The 19,033-nt window shown below is 54.1% G+C and overlaps 3 protein-coding genes across 8 annotated transcripts; 2 read left to right on the forward strand and 1 right to left on the reverse strand.

The window, feature by feature from the left end:
• Nucleotides 1-703: 703 nt before the first annotated feature.
• On the reverse strand, nucleotides 704-4,128 carry ERICH4 (glutamate rich 4). Of its 2 annotated transcripts, none has more exons than XM_036834160.1 (3): nucleotides 3,911-4,127; nucleotides 2,542-2,766; nucleotides 704-1,093 (listed from the first exon to the last, which is right to left on the reverse strand). In XM_036834160.1, the coding sequence occupies exons 1-2, from the start codon at nucleotides 4,082-4,084 to the stop codon at nucleotides 2,575-2,577; spliced, it is 366 nt and encodes a 121-aa protein (XP_036690055.1). In that variant the 5' UTR covers nucleotides 4,085-4,127; the 3' UTR covers nucleotides 704-1,093; nucleotides 2,542-2,574. The 2 variants fall into 2 exon arrangements, with proteins under 2 accessions (XP_036690055.1, XP_036690056.1); XM_036834161.1 differs by having other exon boundaries at nucleotides 1,092-1,177; nucleotides 3,911-4,128.
• Nucleotides 4,129-7,283: 3,155 nt separating this feature from the next.
• On the forward strand, nucleotides 7,284-13,195 carry DMAC2 (distal membrane arm assembly complex 2). 5 transcript variants are annotated; one of them, XR_005017402.1, is made up of 7 exons: nucleotides 7,284-7,335; nucleotides 8,490-8,686; nucleotides 10,086-10,166; nucleotides 10,940-11,073; nucleotides 11,192-11,354; nucleotides 11,726-11,957; nucleotides 12,365-12,946. XR_005017402.1 is itself a non-coding variant. In XM_036833108.1 (6 exons), the coding sequence occupies exons 1-6, from the start codon at nucleotides 7,318-7,320 to the stop codon at nucleotides 11,904-11,906; spliced, it is 774 nt and encodes a 257-aa protein (XP_036689003.1). In that variant the 5' UTR covers nucleotides 7,284-7,317; the 3' UTR covers nucleotides 11,907-12,946. The 5 variants fall into 5 exon arrangements, 2 of the variants coding, with proteins under 2 accessions (XP_036689003.1, XP_036689004.1); XR_005017401.1 differs by lacking the exons at nucleotides 7,284-7,335; nucleotides 12,365-12,946 and adding exons at nucleotides 7,343-7,597; nucleotides 12,971-13,195; XR_005017400.1 differs by lacking the exon at nucleotides 7,284-7,335 and adding an exon at nucleotides 7,344-7,597.
• Nucleotides 13,196-16,770: 3,575 nt separating this feature from the next.
• B3GNT8 (UDP-GlcNAc:betaGal beta-1,3-N-acetylglucosaminyltransferase 8) lies at nucleotides 16,771-18,947 on the forward strand. Its single transcript, XM_036833107.1, has 2 exons — nucleotides 16,771-16,905; nucleotides 17,284-18,947. Exon 2 carries the CDS (start codon nucleotides 17,315-17,317, stop codon nucleotides 18,506-18,508), a length of 1,194 nt encoding a protein of 397 aa, XP_036689002.1. The 5' UTR covers nucleotides 16,771-16,905; nucleotides 17,284-17,314; the 3' UTR covers nucleotides 18,509-18,947.
• The last annotated feature ends 86 nt before the right edge of the window (nucleotides 18,948-19,033 follow it).

A 19,033-nucleotide genomic window follows, 5' to 3' on the forward strand; every position in this document is an offset into this window, starting at 1 on the left:
ACAGTACTGGGGAGGGGGAGCTGACCACATTCACCCAAACTTCCCTGAGTGTTTGACTGAGGTGACTCCCCCATAGATGTCACCTCTATGGCCCAGGACATGGCCCAGAGCAACTCCCACCCAGACATCAGGGGCCACCCACCATGCTGTTCTTGAATAGTAAACATTCCCTCCCAAGTCGCCCCCTCCAGTCTCCCGTCTGTGCCTCCCTCCCTCCCAGTCTCTTTCCCCCCAAGAGGCAGAGTACCTTGGCATTTGTGAAACATGACTCAGACCCTGTGGCCATGGAGCCCCACCTCCCCAGCCCTGGTGACCCCCACGGACTCGATGTAGCTGCCAAGAGACCCGGACTGCCCCCCAGCCTCTTTCTAGAGTGCCCAGTGTCAGAGAGGGGGCTCTGCTCATTTGCATGCTCTTGGGGTATCTTTCCCCTTCCCTGGGTACTGGGGTCTGACTTCCAGCATTCTCCCCAGCACCACCCCCTACAGGGGAACTCCCAGCAGCTGCAGACCTGGCTAAGGTAGGCAAAGGAGGACCAGTTTGAGGATGGAGCCCAAACCCCCAAACCCCTCGAGTCTTGGGTGACTCCAGTGCACAAAAAGAAGAAGGGTATTTTTAAATTTTATTTTATTTATTTTTGTCTACATTGGGTCTTCGTTGCAGTGCGCGGGCTTCTCACTGCAGTGGCTTCTCTTGTTGCGGAGCACCGGCTCTAGGCGCGCGGGCTTCAGTAGTTGTGGCTCGCGGGCTCTAGAGTAGAAGCAGGTTTTTTTGAAGATGGAAATCCCCATGGACAGGAATTCAGCACCTGCCAGCATCTCACTTCTCTGGGAATATCCTCACTCCCAAGCAGAAAATTGTTTTGAAGAATCGCAGAAATGCAAGCGTGTATTTTTCCTCACTGGGAGTAATGGTTTTATGAAGAATGTCCAACTGTCTTCCCAGAAGAGCTGTCTCTCCTCAGGCTGGAGCCCTCCACCTGCTGTCTTGGGCATCTTTTCTACAAGTGTGGACCTGGGCAGGAGTTATATTTGCAGCCCTGCTTCTCGTCGGCTGCCATCTGCAGATATCTGCCTGTCTCCTGAATGTGGCGCTGTAACACAGTTGCAACGCATCTGGGAATATTGCTGAAACCTCGCCGCTCATCTGTTCACACCCACATTCCTTTTTCAAACGTCTGAAATAGTGCAGTGCAAGAGAAATACAGTGGGAGCTACTTATGTAATTTTAAGCTTTCTAGCAGTCATATTTTAAAATGTAAAAAGAAATAGATGAATAAGCACAGGAAAAGATGCTCAACATCATTAATTATTAGGGAAATGCAAATCAAAACCACAATGAGGTACCACCTCACAGACATTAGGATGGCTATCATGAAAAAAAAGGAAAAAGAAAAAAAAAAAAAAGAAAATAACGTGTTGGCAAGGAGGTGGAAAGTTGGAACGCTTGTGCACTGTTGGTGGGAATGACAAATGGCACAGCCAACAGTATGGCACTTCCTCAAATAATTACACAGAGACTTACCGTACAATCCAGGAATTCCACTTCTGGGTACAGACCCAAAAGAATTGAAAGCAGAGACTTGGACAGATATTTGTACACCCTTGTTCAGAGAAATGTATTTCACCACAGCCAAAAAAGGTAGAAACAACCCAAGTGCCCATCGACAAATAAAATGTGGTTGTGCATACCACATGTATGGAATATTATTCAGGCTCAAAAAGGAAGGAAATTCTGATACACACTGCAACATGGGTGAACCCTGAGGACATTATGCTAAGTGACATAAGCCAGTTATGAAAAGACAAATACTGTGTGATCCCACTTACATGAGGTCCCTAGAGTAGGCAAATTCATAGAGACGCAAAGTAGAAGGGTGGTTGCCAGGGGCTGGGGGAGGGGGAATGGGGACTTGTCGTTTAAGGGGTACAGTTTCCGTTTTGCAAGATGAAAACACATTCACACAACAACGTGAATATATTTCACACTACTGAATTGTACACTTAAAAATGGTTAAAATGGTAACTTTTATGTTATATGTATTTTACCACAGTAAAAGAGTTTACAAATAAACAGGTGAAATTAGCTTTAGTCATATTTTTATTTATCCCAACATACCCAGAATATTATCATTTCAAAATGTAATTAATTTTTATGATTATTGACATGTTGTCTATTCTTTTTATCACACCCAGCTTGGAGATTCAGCGTGTATTTTACACGTACAGCACACCTCAGTGAGACCTAGCCACTTTTCAAGCACTCAATAGCCATCTGCACGCATCTCCATCATATTTGCAAAGACCCAGGCCTCCCCTGCAACACACCTACAGCACATCTGCAAATACACCTAGAGTTTCTCTGCAAACCTCCCACATCACCTGCAAACACGCCCGCAGCTCAGGGACCCACCCCTCAATCTAATCTCCGACATTTTCAGAGAAAGCACTTGCTCAAGGAGCACGTGCCAATGCCAAATTGATGTTTGCAGGTTGATTTGACCAGCAAATCTCCCCATCTTCTTGGCATAAATTTGCATACCATTCATGTGTCCGAAAGCACAGCAGCAGGGCCTCAGATAGTCATTTCAAAGTCAGGGAGGCGGTGACCTGGGGCTGGACCACAGGCCCCCTCCTGCTTCCCTTCCAGCTCTCTGTCCTCCTCCTCCTCCAGGAAGGTGATCAGTTCCTCCTGAAGTGCCCCCATCTCCAACCCCAGGCTGCATAGCTGGCCCAGCAGCTGGACATCCACTAGGCGGAGGTTCACCTGCGGGTGGGAAGGGGGAGTCATGGGCATCCCACCCCAGAGGGCAAGGGGTTAGTGTGCCTCTGCCGTGAAACCTGGGTGGGAGCAGGTCTCAGCTCAAGTCCCAGAAAAGATTCTTTGCCTGACCAAACTTTACTCAGGATCCTGAACCGTTTCCTAGGCCCATCAGCACTTCTTTGTAAAATCCAGTTTTAGCAAGAATCCCCCATCCTCCTTATTTGATCTGGGCTCCTCACCCTCCACCCTCCCCCAGGTGATGGCGGCTCACCCTGACCTGCCTTCAGCAAGAATCCTGCTAGATAGGTTGAGCCAGAATCCCCCCTATACCCCTGATGTTTCCTCTTAGGAATTTTCTACCCGCCGACCCCTCTCCTGCTCCTTGGCTGTAAATTCCCCGTTGCCCATGTTGTATTCAGAGCTGAGCCCAATCTCTCTCCTCTACTGCAAAATCCCCATCACAGCAGTCTTCATACCTAGAGCCTTGCCATCTTTAACAGGTGTCATAAGTTACTTTCTCTTTAACAGTCCTGGCCCACAACACCGCAGGTGGGCTCCTCACTGTGTCCCTGGACTCTGCCATCCTGCTTCTGTCTCTGATCTCTGCCCTGTCTCCCTTTGTCTTGGTCTCTCCATTTCATTGTCCCTCGCTGTCTCCATCTCTCTCGTCCTTTCTCTGTGTCTTGAGTCTTATTCTCTTTGTCTCTCTTATTAGGTCTCCCTCTCTTGTGATCTGTCTCCATCTCTCTGTCTCTACTTGGCTGTCTCTGTCTGTCTCTGTCCTTCCATATCCCTGTCTTTCTGTCTGTCTCTATTTCTCTGCCCCTGCCTTGGACTGTCTCCACCTCTCTGTCTTTCAGATTTAATGAGTCTGTCCTTGTTGAGGCTCTCAATCTCTGCTTTCCATCTCTCATCTCTTTCTGGGTCTCTCTGTCTCCGCCTCTCTCTAGTCCTGTCTCTCATTCTTTGCGTCTTTCTGTGTCTCTGTCTGTGTCCATCGTTCTCTGGGTGTGTCTGCCTCTGCCTCTATTTCTCTATTCCTGTCTCTGACTTTCAATCTCTGGCCCTTTTTATTTACATTCATTCCTATTCATTTATCCACTCCCCCCACCACCCCATCTCTTACCCCTCCAAACCCCTCACTCACCAGCTCCTTCCAGATCCACAGCAGACTCTCCCTGGCACCTCCAGTGTCAGCCCCTGGGAACATGAGGGTCTGACCCACCCTCTTCACTGGGGGCACCACTCTCAGGGCCCGCGGGGGTGGGCCCAGCCCTGGGGGCACCAGTCCAGCCTGCCTCAGCTGCTTCCACAGCTCCATAGTCTCTGAGCAGGGGTGGCCAGGAGCAGGAAGTAGCAAGGTCCAGAGTGACCCAGTCCCCTGGGGAGCCGGGGGCTGGGGGGGGGAGGGAGTAAAGGGCAGTGGGGGTAGGAGAGGGCCAGCCCCACCCCCTCGGGCAACCCAAAGTCCATTCTCCACTGAGAATTTGCAGCTTCGTGTGTTTTTGTTTTTGTTTTGTTTTAATCAAAGTCTAACCTCAACTCTGCTCACAAGGATCCAACCTCAGCCCCTCTGGCGGAGGTCAAACTCCACTTCTCCCTGCCTCTTCTCAGGCCTGACCCCTCACCAGTGTGTGGATGCCCGGCCTCACCTCGTCCCGCCCTCTCCTGGGTCCCACCCACTCCTCCTCCCCAGCCTCCCCTGCAGCCCTCTTCTCCACTTGATCTCTGGCTTCCCCTGGCTTGGTCCTTGCCTGTCTTCTCCACTCGGGCCCTCCCAGGGCTTCCCAGACAATGTGCCTGAGGAGCCAGGAGTGGCTTCCGAGAAAACGATCCCTTGGCCAGGGTGCCTCGGTGTTCAGGCTGTTGGCCCACAGCTGAGCAGCCAGTTCTGCCGACCCTAGACTTGCCCAGAGACATTATCACTAGCAGCTTGGGCCCCGTCATGCAGAAGGTGGGGAGGCACTGCAGGCCTCCCTCAGCTAGAACCCCTCTTGCAGGGGTGTTAAAATTTCACCTATACGTCAATGGCTCCCAAGTCTCTGACTCCAATCCTGACCTCTAGACCACTACTCAGCATCTCCAGCTGGATGTCTCAGGCATCTCAAGGTGAATGTGGTCACAACAGAACTCTCAGCTGGGATCTACTCCACTGTATTAGCTTCCTATTGCTGTTGTAGCAAGTGACCACAAACTTAGTGGCTTAAAACGACACAGACTTATTATCTTACGGTTCTAGAGGTCAGAAGTCTAAAGTGGGTCCACAGGTCTGGGTTCCTTCTGGAGGCTGTAGGGGAGAATCCATTTCCTAGCCTTTCCCAGTTTCCAGAAGCCACCTGCATTCATTGGCTCATACGCCCTTCCCTGCATCATTCCAACCTCTTGCACCTGTCATCACGTCCTCTACTTACTGACTTTCCTGCCTCCATCTAAATAGGACTCTGGGACTTCCCTGGAAGTTCAGTGGCTAAGACGCTGTACTCCCAGCGCAGGGGGCCCAGGGTTCGATCCCAGGTCGGGGAACTAAAATCCCACATGAGGCAATTAAGAGTTTGCATGCCACAACTAAAGTTCCTGAATGCTGCAACTAAGACCTGGCACAGACAAATAAATAAATAAATATTTTTAAATAAATAAATAAATATATAAATAAATAAGACTCTTGTGAGACTTCCCTGGCAGTCCACTGGTTAAGACTCCGCACTTCCACTTCAGGGGGCACAGGTTCGATCCCTGGTCGGGGAACTAAGATTTCCACATGCTGCGCAGCATGGCCAAAAAATAAAAATAAAAAATAAAAAGTAAAATAGAACTCTTGGGACTTCCCTGGTGGCGCAGTGGTTAAGAATCCGCCTGCCAATGCAGGGGACATTGGTTCGAGCCTTGGTCTGGGAAGATCCCACATGCCGCGGAGCAACAAGGCCCGTGAGCCACAACTACTGAAGCCCGCGCGCCTAGAGCCCGTGCTTCGCAACAAAGAGAAACAACCGCAATGAGAAGCTCGTCGTGCACCGCAACGAAGAGTAGCCCCTGCTCGCTGCAACTAGAGAAAGCCCGCGTGCAGCAACGAAGACCCAACGCAGCCAAAAATAAATAAATAAATAAAAATACATTTATAAAGAAAAAAAATAGAACTCTTGTGATTACATTGGGCCCGTCGGGATTATCCAGGATAATCTCCCCATCTCAAGATTCTTAATCACATCTTCCCTTTACCATACAACGTAACATATTCACGGGTTCCAGGAATCAGGATGTGGACATTTGGGGGGCGGGGGAACTATTCAGCCTACCACACCTACCCTTCCATACCTGCTACTTTCCCAGTTTCCCCCTCTCCAAAAATGGCATCGCTATCCTTTTAGTTTCTCAAGCTATTGGCTCTGGCTTCAAAACAGACTCATAATCTGAGCACTTAGCACTTCCATTGCCCGGTCCCTGCTGCTGCCCCCATTCATCTCTTGTCTGGACGATTGCAGTAGCCTCTTTGCTGGCTCCGTGCTTCCCCCCTTGCTCTCTAAGGTCTGTTCTCCACCCGGCAGAAATGATCTTTAGAAAATGTAAATCAGATCGTGGCATGTCCCGGCAAATGGAATAAAGCACAGTTTCTTGCTCACCTCTCTGACCCAGTCTCCCACCTCTCTCCCTGCAAGCTGGTCCCCCCTCTGGGCCTTTGCACTGGCTGTACCTCTCTGCCTGAAACACTTTTTCCCCAGATCTTTGAATGGCTGTTTCCTTGTTATCCTTCACCTCCACTTAAATGTCACCACTTCACAGAGGTCTTTGCTGATGGCCCTGTGCCCCCGTCACTCCCTATTATATTGCCTGTTTTTATTTGCCTCTTATCAAACACTGTCTGAAATTATCTTGCTTATTCATGTGTTTCTTATCCATCCTCTCCTTGCCTGGAATGTCGACTCCCTGAGAAAGAGTCTTGGTCCCATGGCAACCTCACTACCCGGAACAGTGCCTGCCACGTGGTAGGGACTCAGTAAGTATTTGTAGAAGGAATGAATGAGTAATTCTACCCGCAAGACTTCATATTGAATTTTCACACTAAGATGTAGCCTGGAACTCCAAACTGAAATTGCCAACACATCACAATACTAGTCTTGAGATCTCACCTCTGTCGTTTACCCTGAGGTCTAACCTCACCATCTACTCGACACTTCCCTTCCCTGACCCTGCTTTAAGGAAGAGGTGGACAGTTTCTCTACGCATCATTCCCTGTTCTAAGGAGGTAGCACTAGTTAGAGGCAGAAGAAAAGGGAACCTCAGGCGGACTATGAGTGCAGTCGGAGGGAAGGACGGTATTCCAACAGGAAGAACTGCCCACGCTCTCCTAGGGAAAGGCTGCCGAGTCCCATTTTAAGGCCCATGGCAGAAGAAGCTCCAAGCGATCCCTAAACCCGGTTAGAGTAATAAGTGTGTGCTCCTTTAAGAGGAGGGCTGGAAAATGGAGGGGGCGGGGCCATAAGAAAAGACGCCCAACCCTGAACCGGGTGGGTGAGATAAGAAAAGACCAGCCCCTTCCGGTTACGTAATCCTAGCGAGATGGCGGCCCCCAGAGCGGTAAGTGAACGAAGCTTCTGGAGCCCCCCCAATTAGTGTCCGCTCTGCTTTCAGGGCCTCTTTCGGCGCCCAGGGAACAAGTAGCGAGGGGGAGCAGGGGGCCTCTCCCGCTAGGCCTCGAGCTGGGCGCGGAGACGTGTGGCCGTCGGGGGCCGGGAAGGATCGGTGAGACTCGCAGGCCGCGGAGGAGAGAAACCAGTGGCAACCAATGGGGAAGCAGCGCGTGCGGTGCGAGAAAGCGCGCCCAGCCAATCAGAGGGAGGTATCCGACTGCGAGCGCCTGGAGCGGAGGGGCTGGCGAGAGTGGGACCTGCAAGGGATGAGGGTTTGGGAGGGGTTGGCAAAGAAACTGGGATTTGAGGTGCAAGGGTAGAGAACCGAAGGTGAGGGAAACTCATGGGAGAGTTAGAAATTTTGATGGAAAATCAAAGGGATGATGGAGAGTGGGGGCAGGATCCAAGAGGTGAATTTGGGAATTCCAAGGGAAGGACCTAGGGGAAATTAAGGGGAGGATTTGCCATATTGGGGAGAGAATTTAGAAGGAATTGGGCAAAATCAGGGAATGGACCTAGGAAAACTTAAAGTAAGAGGTTGGGAACTTAAGAGGAATTTTAAGGGAAAATAAGGATTTGGGCAAAATTATCGGGAGAATTTGGTTAAAGCAAAAAGAGAAACTGAGGCAGACTAAGAGAAAATTTTGGAGGGGAAATTGAAGGAAGAGTTTGGGAGCTTTAAGAGATAAGTTAAGGGTGGTTTGGAGAGAAATTAAGGTTATATTTGGGGGAAAGGAATGCGTTATTCAGGAAGTCTCTGGTGGGATTTGGATAAAATTAAGGGGAGAATTTGTGGGACATTAAGAGTTCAGATAATAGAGGTTTTGAGAGAAAGTGAGGGCTTAGGGGGAAATTAGGGGGAGAATTTAGGAAAACCAAGACCATTTGGCCAAATCAAAGAGAATTTAAGGTTGATTAAGGGGAAGAACTTGGGGGAAACATGGGGAAATTTTACGGATCCGAAAGAATTGGAAGTTCTGAGAGGAGAGTTAAGTGAGCAGGGAAGCACTGAGGAGGGGAGATGTGGGAGCAGAAGCAGGGGGCTGTGTGTCTCGCAGGAGGCGCCAGGCTCAGCCTCTCCTCCCCTCTCCTTCTCCCCAGTCCCTTCGCCTGGTGGCTCCAGTATGGAACGGGGGTACCAGCGGCATCCGTGGCCTGAGCAGGGCAGTGGACCCGGAGGGCAGTCAGAGGAAGGGGAGGGCGCTGCTCCAGTTCCTGGCTGACCGCTTCTATGATGTGGAGGCTGTGAGGGGGTACCTGCTCCAGAAGCAGGTGTTGAAGGTGCTCCAGAAAAATCGGTGAGAACCCCTGGCCTGCACGACCCTGCTGTTCAGGCCTCCCCAGTCAGTGCCCACCCTGCCCTTGCCACTCCAGGCAGCCCTGGGGCTTCCAGTGCCAGCCTTGCCCACTTGCATCTTCGTCTCCAGCCCACACACTTCCCAAGCCCTCCAGCTCGTAGACGCAACCCAATGCCCACCATCTCTTCTTGGAGGTCTAGCTGGCACTTCAGACCTAACATGGCTAACCCTTGGTTTCCCCCTTAAAAAGTCTTCTCACCCCCAAGCCTTCTCCATCCCAGTCAACGGCACCATTGCTTACCCGGTTGTTCAGACCACATTCTAAGGAATCGCTGATGCCTCTCTTTGCATCCCTTCCCTCATACCACATCCAGTCCATCAGTAAAATACCAGAATATCCCAAATTTGACCGATGGTCACCTCCTCGCTGTTTATAGCCTGGTCTGAGCCCTTTCATTTTATGGTTGGATTACTGCAGTCGTCTCCTAACGGGTCACCTTTTGCCCCCTATTATAGTCTACACAGCAGCCAGAGGAAACAGATAACATTACTACTTTGTACCCTCAAATGGGGCCTTCCCTGGCAATCCAGTGGTTAAGACTTTGCCTTCCAATACAGGGGGTGCAGGTTCAATCCCTGGTCGTGGATCTAAGATCCCTCATGCCTCGTGGCCAAAAGACCAAAACATGAAACAGAAGCATTATTATAACCAATACAATAAAGACTTTTAAAATGGTCCACATCAAAAAAAAAAATCTTAAAAAAAAAAACAACCCTCAAATGGTTTCCAACTGCAACTAGAATAAAAGCCAAACTCTAAGGCCGAAAACCCGGCCCCTACTGAGCTCTGAGACCCCTACCAGGGACACCCCTCACCCCCGCCTGCATGGTGTCCTTATGGCTATTTGTTCAACCATCGTAATTCAAGCCCCTGAGCCTTTGCACTAGCTGTTCCCTTAGCCTGGCAGATTCTTACCTTGACCTCTGCATTCCTTCCCACACTCAGATCTCTGCTCAAGTGTCACCTCTTCCGAGAAGCATTTCTTAACACCCAAATTAAATTAGCCTCCTCTATCCCTACCCCTGACTCAAGCCACTCCTGGTCTGTCCCTTGGCGTTAATTTCATCACTGAATTGATACTCTGCAATTTGTATTTACTTCCCGGTTAGCTGTTTCCCCAGTGAAATAACTTCACAAGGGCAGGGACGATTATCTGCCTTTGGATTACCACTGCGCCCAGCACTTCGTAGGCCCTCAGGGAATATTTGCAGTCTTTGTCTGCCCGCCTGCCTGCCAGTCTGTCCTGTGCTGTGGACTCTGACCCTCTCAGCAGCTCTGGGGCCTGGCGAGGGGTGTGGGGTTCCCAAGGCTCACCCTCGGCTACTGTTCTCCTGGCAGGTCCTTCACCTACATCAAGGAGCGATATGGCCCCTACGTCGCAGGTGCCTCTTTCATCCTGAAGCAGGGAGGCGCAGTCAAGTATGATGGCAAAGGTGTCAGAATGGGGTTGGGGGAGGCGGGAGAGCGGCTCTCTAAGCCCCGGGCTCTTCAGTCAGTCAGACAGGCTTCCGTGCGTGCCCTGGTCTCTGCCCCCTCCTGGCTGTGTGGCTGGGGACTTGTTCCTGAGCTTCAGTTTTGTCATCTGTAAAATGGGATGGTAGTTGTGTCTAACCTACAAGGTGCGCTGTAAAGATTCAAAGATATTTTGCAATCTGGACACTCGTCACAGGTCACAGGCTGGCTTAGCACGTGTGCTCAGTCGGCGTTAGTGCGTCTTTTCCTTCCTCCTTTCCCCTCCTTTTTCTTGCCTTCCTCCTCCCCCCTTTGTTTTTCCCCTTTACTTTCCTTCTTTTTTGAAAACAATTCATGTAGCCTTCATCTGTCCCTCATCTTGGTTCCAAGTAAAATTTTCACTTGGTTTGAGTACTTCCTCCAGCACCTTCCTTAGAAATGATGTACCTGTCTGAAAACACCTCAACTTTTGCCCACCTACAAGGATTCTTGTCTTATAGCTCTTTTCTCTGTTATCAGTAACCTCTTCGACCCTCAACTTCTAGGTATGTAAAATTGGCCAGACGTTCCATCTTTGATGGGGTTGTCAGGGAATCCAGTGAGACCAGACACGTAAAGCCCTTAGTGCAGGGCCTGGTGTGTAGTGAGTGTGCCATGTTCTTTTATTAGGGGGCTGGGAGTGTTCTCAAGAGGTTGGTGGCCTGCGGGACCCTGCTGACACTCCCTCTCTCCCCTTCCAGGTTTCAGGACAAGGAGTGGATGCGGCCAAATGGGCGTGGCCTCTCTGGTGAGCTCTGGAAGCTCCGGGAGGTGCCTGTAGAGGCTGTTGACGCCAGCGGCTGTGCCATCAACTACCAAGGCCTGGACAACCTCCGTGAGTAGGGTGTGGCGGGGAGGGGCGGAGATGGGGGGAGGTGGGCAAGGCTGTGCGCGTTCCCTTTCGCGGTGGCTCCAGCAGGGCCCTCGGTGCCGGCTGCCCTCTCCCCCCGCAGTGGCCCTGAGGGAGCTCCAGTCCCTGTCGCTGCGGTGCTGTCCCCACGTGGATGACTGGTGTCTCGGCCGCCTCCACCAGCTAGCCGACTCGCTACGAGAGCTCTCGCTGGCCGGCTGCCCCCGAATCTCTGAACGGGGCCTCGCCTGCCTCCACCACCTCCGGTGAGACCTCAGCCTAGGCTGGGCCCCCGGCCAGGGAGGGGCGCTCTTGGGCACTTCCCACATCCCTGCCTTCACGGTGGACCCAGAGCGTTTGCGGTGGGTCAGCACAGATGAGTGGCGCAGGGAGCCTCTAGGAGGATGGGAGGACTCCTAGCCTGCCTTCCTTTTTTGTTTTAATGAGACCCCAAGAAATTTACACTGTTGCAGAACAGTAGGAGCCAGATCTCACGTAGTTGAACAAAGATTTTTATTAGAAAGCTAGGGGTTAAAGTGGGGCTGGGTACACCCCCCATACACTCGCTCCCACAGACGCCATCCTCATGCGTGTCCTCGCCACCCCCCCCCCCCCCGCCCCAATCTTGCCTCCTCAGGAACCTCCGCAGACTGGATATCTCTGACCTTCCTGCCGTGTCCAACCCAGGCCTCACTCAGATCTTGGTGGAGGAGATGCTGCCCGACTGTGAGGTTCTGGGGGCTGACAGGGCCCAGAGCCTCAAGCTGGGGCCAGAGGAGCAGCCCCGGGACACGGCCAGCAGCCCCATCCCTGCCTAGCCTTTGGCCCCATCCGTGTCGCGCTGGGCCTCATCCAGGCTGTGCTGAGAGGTTAACAGCTCATTTTTCTTCTAGCTTTCAGCTGGGTTCACTCAACTCGGGGGGTCGGGCTAGGATCAGAGGCGCTGGCAGGTCAGAGGCAAGGAGAGTGAGGTGGTTTGTCCCCTCCCGCAGGGGTGCTCTGGCTGGCTGCACCCTGGGTTGAAGCTCAGCTCCTGTCAGCCTGTCAGGCAGCCCTTTGCACACACTTCTCTCCTTCCCAGTTCCGGGAACCCCTTCTCCTGCCTCTTCAGGCCTGGGGGAGGTAAGGGCTTCTGGCTGCAAGTAGCCCCAGGGAGCTGCACTCTCCCTTGCGGTGCCCCCACAGCGTGCCCACCTCTATGTCAAGAAACTTCTCTTGACACTTGTCAGAGGACTCTTGTCGGATTATCTCACTTGAGTGTGTTGTTTCCCGCCAGGACCTGACTGATACAGAAGGTGCAACGGCCATTTTATAGGGATGGTTCTTCCCTGTGTGGGACGACTCAAGCTCACTGCAGGCTGCAACATCCTTGGCTCACACCCACTAAATGCTGGGAGCACCCCAAGCCCCACACGTTCTCGCTTATTGAGTTACTGACTCAGCTCCAAATTCAGCTTTCTTGTTTGCTCTGTGAAAACTGATCTGGGCCTTTGAAATATTTTTCCTTTGCTAAGTGGCCTGATAAGGTTTGCCAGTAGAGGGCGCTCGAGAGACGTTCCTTGAGAGAGGCAAGGCCTTTGCTTCCTGGCGGTGCTCAGGTGTGCCAGCTCAGCGGCCCTGCAGCGCACCTGCTTCCTGAAGCGTCAGGTGGTCGGCAGCTTCCCCGGCACCCCCCACCCCTGACCTGGCAGTCCTACAGAGAGCCTCCACTGAGGCACCTCCCTGTGACTGCCTCTCCACCACACCCCTGAAGGTGGATTCCCAGTAAATTCCAAGGCACCTTACCAATGAATCTCCTTATTTCACTTTGCTGTTAAAGTCATTAATTCTCTATATTAAACTTTCCCTGTTCAAATTACAGTATGGTTTTTCTTCTCTCCAGACTGGATCCAAACTGATAGAGCACCGGCATTTGGAGTGTTCCCAGAGATAAACACACAAAGGTGGGATTTGGGGGTTGATTTGATCCTGCCTTTGGCTTGAGTGCATTGCTGAGCTCCTCGGCAGTGGGAAAGGAGACATTAGAAATCCATGGGCTAAATGTCCATCGACAGATGAATGGATAAAGAAGATGTACATATATACAATGGAATATTAGCCATTAAAAAGAATGAAATAATGCCATTTGCAGCAACATGGATGGACCTGGAGATTACCATACTAAGTGAATTAAATCAGACAGAGAAAAACATCATACGATATCACTTATATACAGAATCTAAAAAAAAAAGATACAAATGAACTTACAAAACAGAAATAGACTCACAGACTTAGAAAACCAAGCTTAAGGTTACCAGGGGGAAGGGTGGAGGGGAGGGATGGATTGAGAGTTTGGGATTGACATGTACACACTGCTATATTTAAAATATCAAGATAGGGAATTCCCTGGTGGTCCAGTGGTTAGGACTCCGCGATTCCACTGCTGAGGGCGCAGGTTCAATCCCTGGTTGAGGAACTAAGAAGACCCCACTAGCTACGTAGTGCAGCCAAAAACATTTTAAAAATAAAAAATAAAATAGAGGCCTTCCCTGGTGGCTCAGTGGTTGAGAATCTGCCTGCCAATGCAGGGGACACGGGTTCGAGCCCTGGTCTGGGAAGATCCCACATGCCGTGGAGCAGCTAAGCCCGTGCGCCACAACTACTGAGCCTGCGCATCTGGAGCCTGTGCTCCGCAACAGGAGAGACCGCAATAATGAAAGGCCCGCGCACCGCGATGAAGAGTGGCCCCGGCTCTCCGCAACTGGAGAAAGCCCTCGCACAGAAACGAAGACCCAACACGGCCAAAAATAAATAATAAAAAGTTTTAAAAAAAATAAAAAATAAAATAAAATAGATAACCAACAAGGACCTCATGTATAACACAGGGAATTCTGCTCCATGTTCTGTAATAACCTAAATGGGAAAAGAATTTGAAAAAGAACAGATACATGTATATGAATCACTTTGCTATACACCTGAAACTAACACAACATTGTTAACCAACTATACTCCAATATAAAATAAAAATTAAAAAAAACAAAAACAAAAATCCAACGCATGCAACCGCAGCACGAAAAGGCTATTGCCTGGGGTCGTGATGAGGTGCCAACTGAAGCCTTGTGCCCTGGGAGGCCCTATGGCTGCTGCACTTGATGCTGTGGCAGTAATGACAGTTCTAAAGATAGGGCTAGGCAGATTGCCTGGAGTGCCCAGCTCAAGTCACCCCTTCAGAATTGGAACGCTCCCATGACAGTCCCCCACCGCCCCCCGAAGTTCTTACTTGTAGATACTGCTGAAAATACAACACAACATTTAGGTTTTTGAGTTGCTGAGTTATGACAGTTGAATTCCCAGTCTTGACAAGTTTCTCATACGAAAGTGAGGGCACTGACTGGTAAACAGTGGGATCCAGAAATCTGGAATCGGGTCATCTGGTTGGACCCAAAGGAAACAGATGATCTCGAACTCCCAAGTCACTGGGGGCCTCCCTTACCAGTGTGAGGAGACCACCAGCGATCCTGCTCTCGAAAACCCTGTGAGGGCCTCCCCTGGGGCAGGTGCCTTGAAAGGCAGACCTGCTTTTCTCAAGACTTATCACAAGCATTCCCTGCTGCCACTCGACCCACAAATGCCAAGGGTCAAGTCTCAGCACGCTCCAGAGGACAGGTGCTCACTATGACCCAGAAGGGAACAGCTCTTACACTGAAGGGCAAGACTTGCAAACAGATGTAGTGTCAACCCTGGGGAACCCGCACAGGAGTGGGTTCTCAGGGTGTTAGGCCAGTGAGAGTGGATCTCACACTGCATGGGGCCAAGTTCACCGACAGGAGGGCACTTACTAGAGATTCTGGGTATAACAAGTTAGCTAGTGCAGCTGGGGAGGTCCTGACAGCTTTCTTAGTTGGCTGACTGGCATCTGGACTCAACAGTGACCTACGGTTACTAAGGCGAGAAGCCAGAACCGCCCTGGCATAATCTGGAGAGGGAGATTCAAAGGCTGGGGGAGACAGGAAGATGGGGTCCACCGCTTTCAACCTGCACACCCACCCAACCACGTTCCACAAGAGGGCACCTCTTTAGTCATTCTCGACATTCGACTTTACCTCTTCCGCCTGCTGAGCAGTTTCTCTCTCCTGACTGGAGCATTCGCAGACTGATGCACACTGCAGCCGAAACTCGGCCCCCCGGTGGAGGAACCTCCGCGCCCTGGGAGAAGCTAGATAAGCCAAGAGTCAGGAGGCCTGCCTGGGAGAAGCTAGATAAGCCAAGAGTCAGGAGGCCTGGACCGCCCCACCCCGGCCTGGGGGGAAGAGGGCTTGAAGACCCCTTCCAAGGTTGCTCAGGGCCCTGCCCCAGCCCACTCCGGCTTTTATTCCATCAGTATTCCCCACCTTCTCCGTACCCTCTTCCTCCATCTGGTCCCATGGGCTCCATTATTCAATCCTGGGGAGAGGGAATCAGCTAGACAGATAATCAACTGCTGCTGCCCTGTCCAAAAGACAGGGTTCCTGAGATGATGTGGACAGTTCCCAACCCGGGTGGGGTGAAGGGGGGTCGGGCCGGGCTCACTGGGGGGCCCTGCGTCCCAGCCCAGGCTCCAGGAGGTCTGGGATGAGGCAGCCCCACCTGCCTGCCACCCCAGACAGCCGATGCAGCCCAAACAGCAGACGCAGACGCCTCAGGAGGGCTGCGACGGAAACACAGGCAGACACCCTCTCTGGTCCCGGGGTGGGGGGGCCAGATGGGAGTGTCCCTGGAGTCACCATGCCGCTGTAGGCAGAGCCAGGGCCTCAGGGCGTGGCAGGCCCAGGGCCGGAGTGTGGGACCAGGGAGAGACGGAGGAGGCACGGGGGTCAGCTCAGCTCCAGGGCTCCTGGTGCCCCCACCCTTCACTGCCCTCTGGCTTGGCTCCCCCTCCCCCCACCCCTTCCATCCGCTCCTCTCCGGCTGCTCCCCGGCTGCTCTCTGGGTCCGGCTGCCTCTGCCCGGCTCTGGCTCGGCTGGCAGACTCCCTGCTCTCTGCTCCCACCCCGTCGTCCCTCCACCTGCCCCTGCACATCTCTCCACCCTCCCCCACAAGGGCTTCCCTTATCTCTCGCCAGCTGTCTCCACCTTCCCGTCCTCTCTCTCTCTTCTTGCAGCTCTCTCCTCTCGGCCTTCCTGAATCTCTGCCGCCTGTCTCTCCTCCCTGCCTGCCCCTGGGGTCTCCCTGGCTGTCTCTTCATTCTCTGTAATGTCTGTCTCGGCCTGTATCCCCTCCTCCCCACCAGCCCCCTTCCCCATCCCCACCCTGACCCCTGACTCCCGGCCACACACCCCCACCTCTGGCAAGGTCACCCGTGCCCTCTCAGCACAGTCACCCCCCCCACCCCGCCTCCTCCCCCGGCCAGGCCCTGGCCCTGGCCTCCGGCCTGGCCACTTTAGGACTCTGCCTGTCCTTGGGCCATTCTGACACTTCCCAGCCCCGGCTCCAGTGGCCCTCGGCCTCACCCTCCCCCGGACTCTCTCCCAGGCCCCGGGTTCTCCCCTCCCCGGCCCGCCAGCTCCCGGTCTCTGCAGCCACCCCTGCACCTTTCCCGCTGTCTCACCAGAAAACCAGCCCCAACACGCCAGAGCCCCAACCCTCAGGTCTGCCTCCAGCCCTCCTCCCCCCTCCCCCTCCCTCAGCCCCGCCCCGGTCCCTCCCGGCCCCTGGGGCCCTCCCAGCCTCCCGCAGACCGGCTGGGCTGGGCTGGGCTGGGCTGGAGAACAACAGTGCTGGAGACACCAGAGGAGGAGGAGGGCAGACGGCCGGCTCAAGGCCCCGGGCGCTGGAGCTGGCCGGAGCCGGACCCAGAGGTAAAGGGGAGGGAGCCGTGCCTGGGGTGGGGACTGTGGGGCGAGGAGGTGACCCCGGTGATCCTGACTCCTGGTGAGGGGGGATGAACTGCGGGGAGAGGGAGGTTGGAATGGCGGAGTCCCTGGTCTCTGGGGTGGGGATGGGGGATAGGTAGCCTCCCGGGTTTCTACAAAAGTAGAAGGAGCTGGGCTGAGTGGAAAGAACAGGGTACTGGAATGCAAGTGGAACAGGGATTCGCAGGTCCCGGAAGAGAGGAGAGTCAGGGTCGTTGGTGGAGGGCTGGTGTAGGATCTGAGACTACCAGAAGCCTTAGAGGGCTTGGCAGGGACCGGGGGCCCGTCCCTGCACCCCAAAAGGCCTCTGTGGCTCTTTCACAGCTCCCACAGCTGCCCCTTCCTGGGCCGGGTCATGCGCTGCCCCAAGTGCCTTCTCTGCCTGTCAGCACTGCTCACACTCCTGGGCCTCAAAGTGTACATCGAGTGGACGTCCGAGCCCCGGCTGGGTAAGGCCTACCCGGGACCCCGCAGCACCCCACCAGGCCCCACGCCAGCCAGCCCCGAGCCCACCCTGCCGGCTAACCTCTCGGCCCGTCTGGGCCAGACTGACCCTCTGCCCTCGGCTTACTGGAACCAGCAGCAGTGGCGGCTGGGGACCCTGCCCGGTGGGGACAGCACTGAGGCGGGGGACTGCCGCGCTTGGGGAGCTGCCGCTGCGGCTGAGATCCCTGACTTCGCCTCCTACCCCGAGGACCTCCGCCACTTCCTGCTGTCGGCAGCCTGCCGGAGCTTCCCACGGTGGCTGCCCAGGGGCGGCGGTGGCCAGGTGGCCAGCTGCGAGGATCCCGACGTCCCCTACCTGCTGTTGGCTGTCAAGTCGGAACCAGGGCGCTTTGCGGAACGACAGGCCGTGAGGGAGACGTGGGGCCGGCCGGCTCCCGGGGTCCGGCTGCTCTTCCTGCTGGGGTCCCCAGCAGGCGAGGGGAGGCCTGACCTAGGCTCCCTGGTGGCCTGGGAGAGCCGCCACTACAGCGACCTGCTGCTCTGGGACTTCCTTGACGTCCCCTTCAACCAGACGCTCAAGGACCTGCTGCTGCTAGCCTGGCTGGGCCGCCACTGCCCCGGCGTGAGCTTCATCCTGCAAGGCCAGGATGACGCCTTCGTGCACACCCCCGCCCTTCTGGACCACCTGCAGGCCCTGCCGCCCAGCGCGGCCCGTGGCCTCTACCTGGGTGAGGTCTTCACCCAGGCCAAGCCCCTCCGGAAGCCTGGGGGACCCTTCTACGTGCCTGGGTCCTTCTTTGAAGGCGGCTACCCAGCCTACGCAAGTGGGGGCGGCTACGTCATCGCGGGCCGCTTGGCACCCTGGCTGCTGCGGGCGGCGGCCCGCGTGGCCCCCTTCCCCTTCGACGATGTCTACACCGGCCTGTGCTTCCAAGCCCTGGGCCTGGCCCCCAGGACCCACAAAGGCTTCCTCACGGCCTGGCCGGCAGACCGCACTGCTGACCCCTGTGCTCTCCGTGACCTGCTGCTGGTGCGGCCCCTCAGCCCCCAGGACAGCATCCGGCTCTGGAAACAGCTGCGGGACCCTCAGCTCCAGTGCTGAGACTCGGAGGTGGGGAGGGTCGGGGAGGGCAGACCTGGCCTGGGCCTTGGCGCCAGCCCCTTGCTCAGCCTCTCTTTCTAGGCCTCGGTGCGAGGAAGGGGGTCCTGGAATGGAGGCTGCCTGAGCCCTCCCTGGGCCTCCCCAAAAGGCGACAGACTGTTTCCGTCTTTGAGTTTTTGAAAAATATGCACTCCCCACTCTGAGGCCTGGAGTCGTCATCTCTGTCTATGGGGCCTTGAGGTAGTTTACAGAGCAAAGTTCAGCTGCACCCTGACCTTCACACCAGACACTCTCCCCACCCTTACTGGGCAAGGCCGGCTCTGATGGCCTCCTGGTCACCTTGCTGGACACCAGCTTTGACCCGTTCTATGGGAGACAAGGGGCCATCTCCGGAGGACCCCACCCCCATCCTGTTTGCTGAAGCTGACCTTCCAGCTTGCAGAAGTTTCTGGAGGAAGAAGATAGCTCAACAGCCTTGGCCTTATTTATCTCAACTGGAGAAGCAGGGGTGGTCCCAAACCACTC

This window comes from Balaenoptera musculus, chromosome 19 (genome assembly GCF_009873245.2).
Source record: "Balaenoptera musculus isolate JJ_BM4_2016_0621 chromosome 19, mBalMus1.pri.v3, whole genome shotgun sequence".
Taxonomy (NCBI): Eukaryota; Metazoa; Chordata; class Mammalia; order Artiodactyla; family Balaenopteridae; genus Balaenoptera; species Balaenoptera musculus.

Excerpts from the sequence above, each read along its gene's own strand:
- DMAC2 (XM_036833109.1), top strand. Across the intron at positions 8,687-10,085 it reads AAGGTGCTCCAGAAAAATCG|GTCCTTCACCTACATCAAGG; the intron begins GTGAGAACCCCT and ends TTCTCCTGGCAG. Across the intron at positions 10,167-10,939 it reads AAGCAGGGAGGCGCAGTCAA|GTTTCAGGACAAGGAGTGGA; the intron begins GTATGATGGCAA and ends CTCCCCTTCCAG.
- ERICH4 (XM_036834160.1), bottom strand. The coding sequence starts at position 4,084 with ATGGAGCTGTGGAAGCAGCTGAGGCAGGCTGGACTGGTGCCCCCAGGG. Across the intron at positions 2,767-3,910 it reads TGTGGATCTGGAAGGAGCTG|GTGAACCTCCGCCTAGTGGA; the intron begins GTGAGTGAGGGG and ends TCCCACCCGCAG.
- B3GNT8 (XM_036833107.1), top strand. The coding sequence starts at position 17,315 with ATGCGCTGCCCCAAGTGCCTTCTCTGCCTGTCAGCACTGCTCACACTC.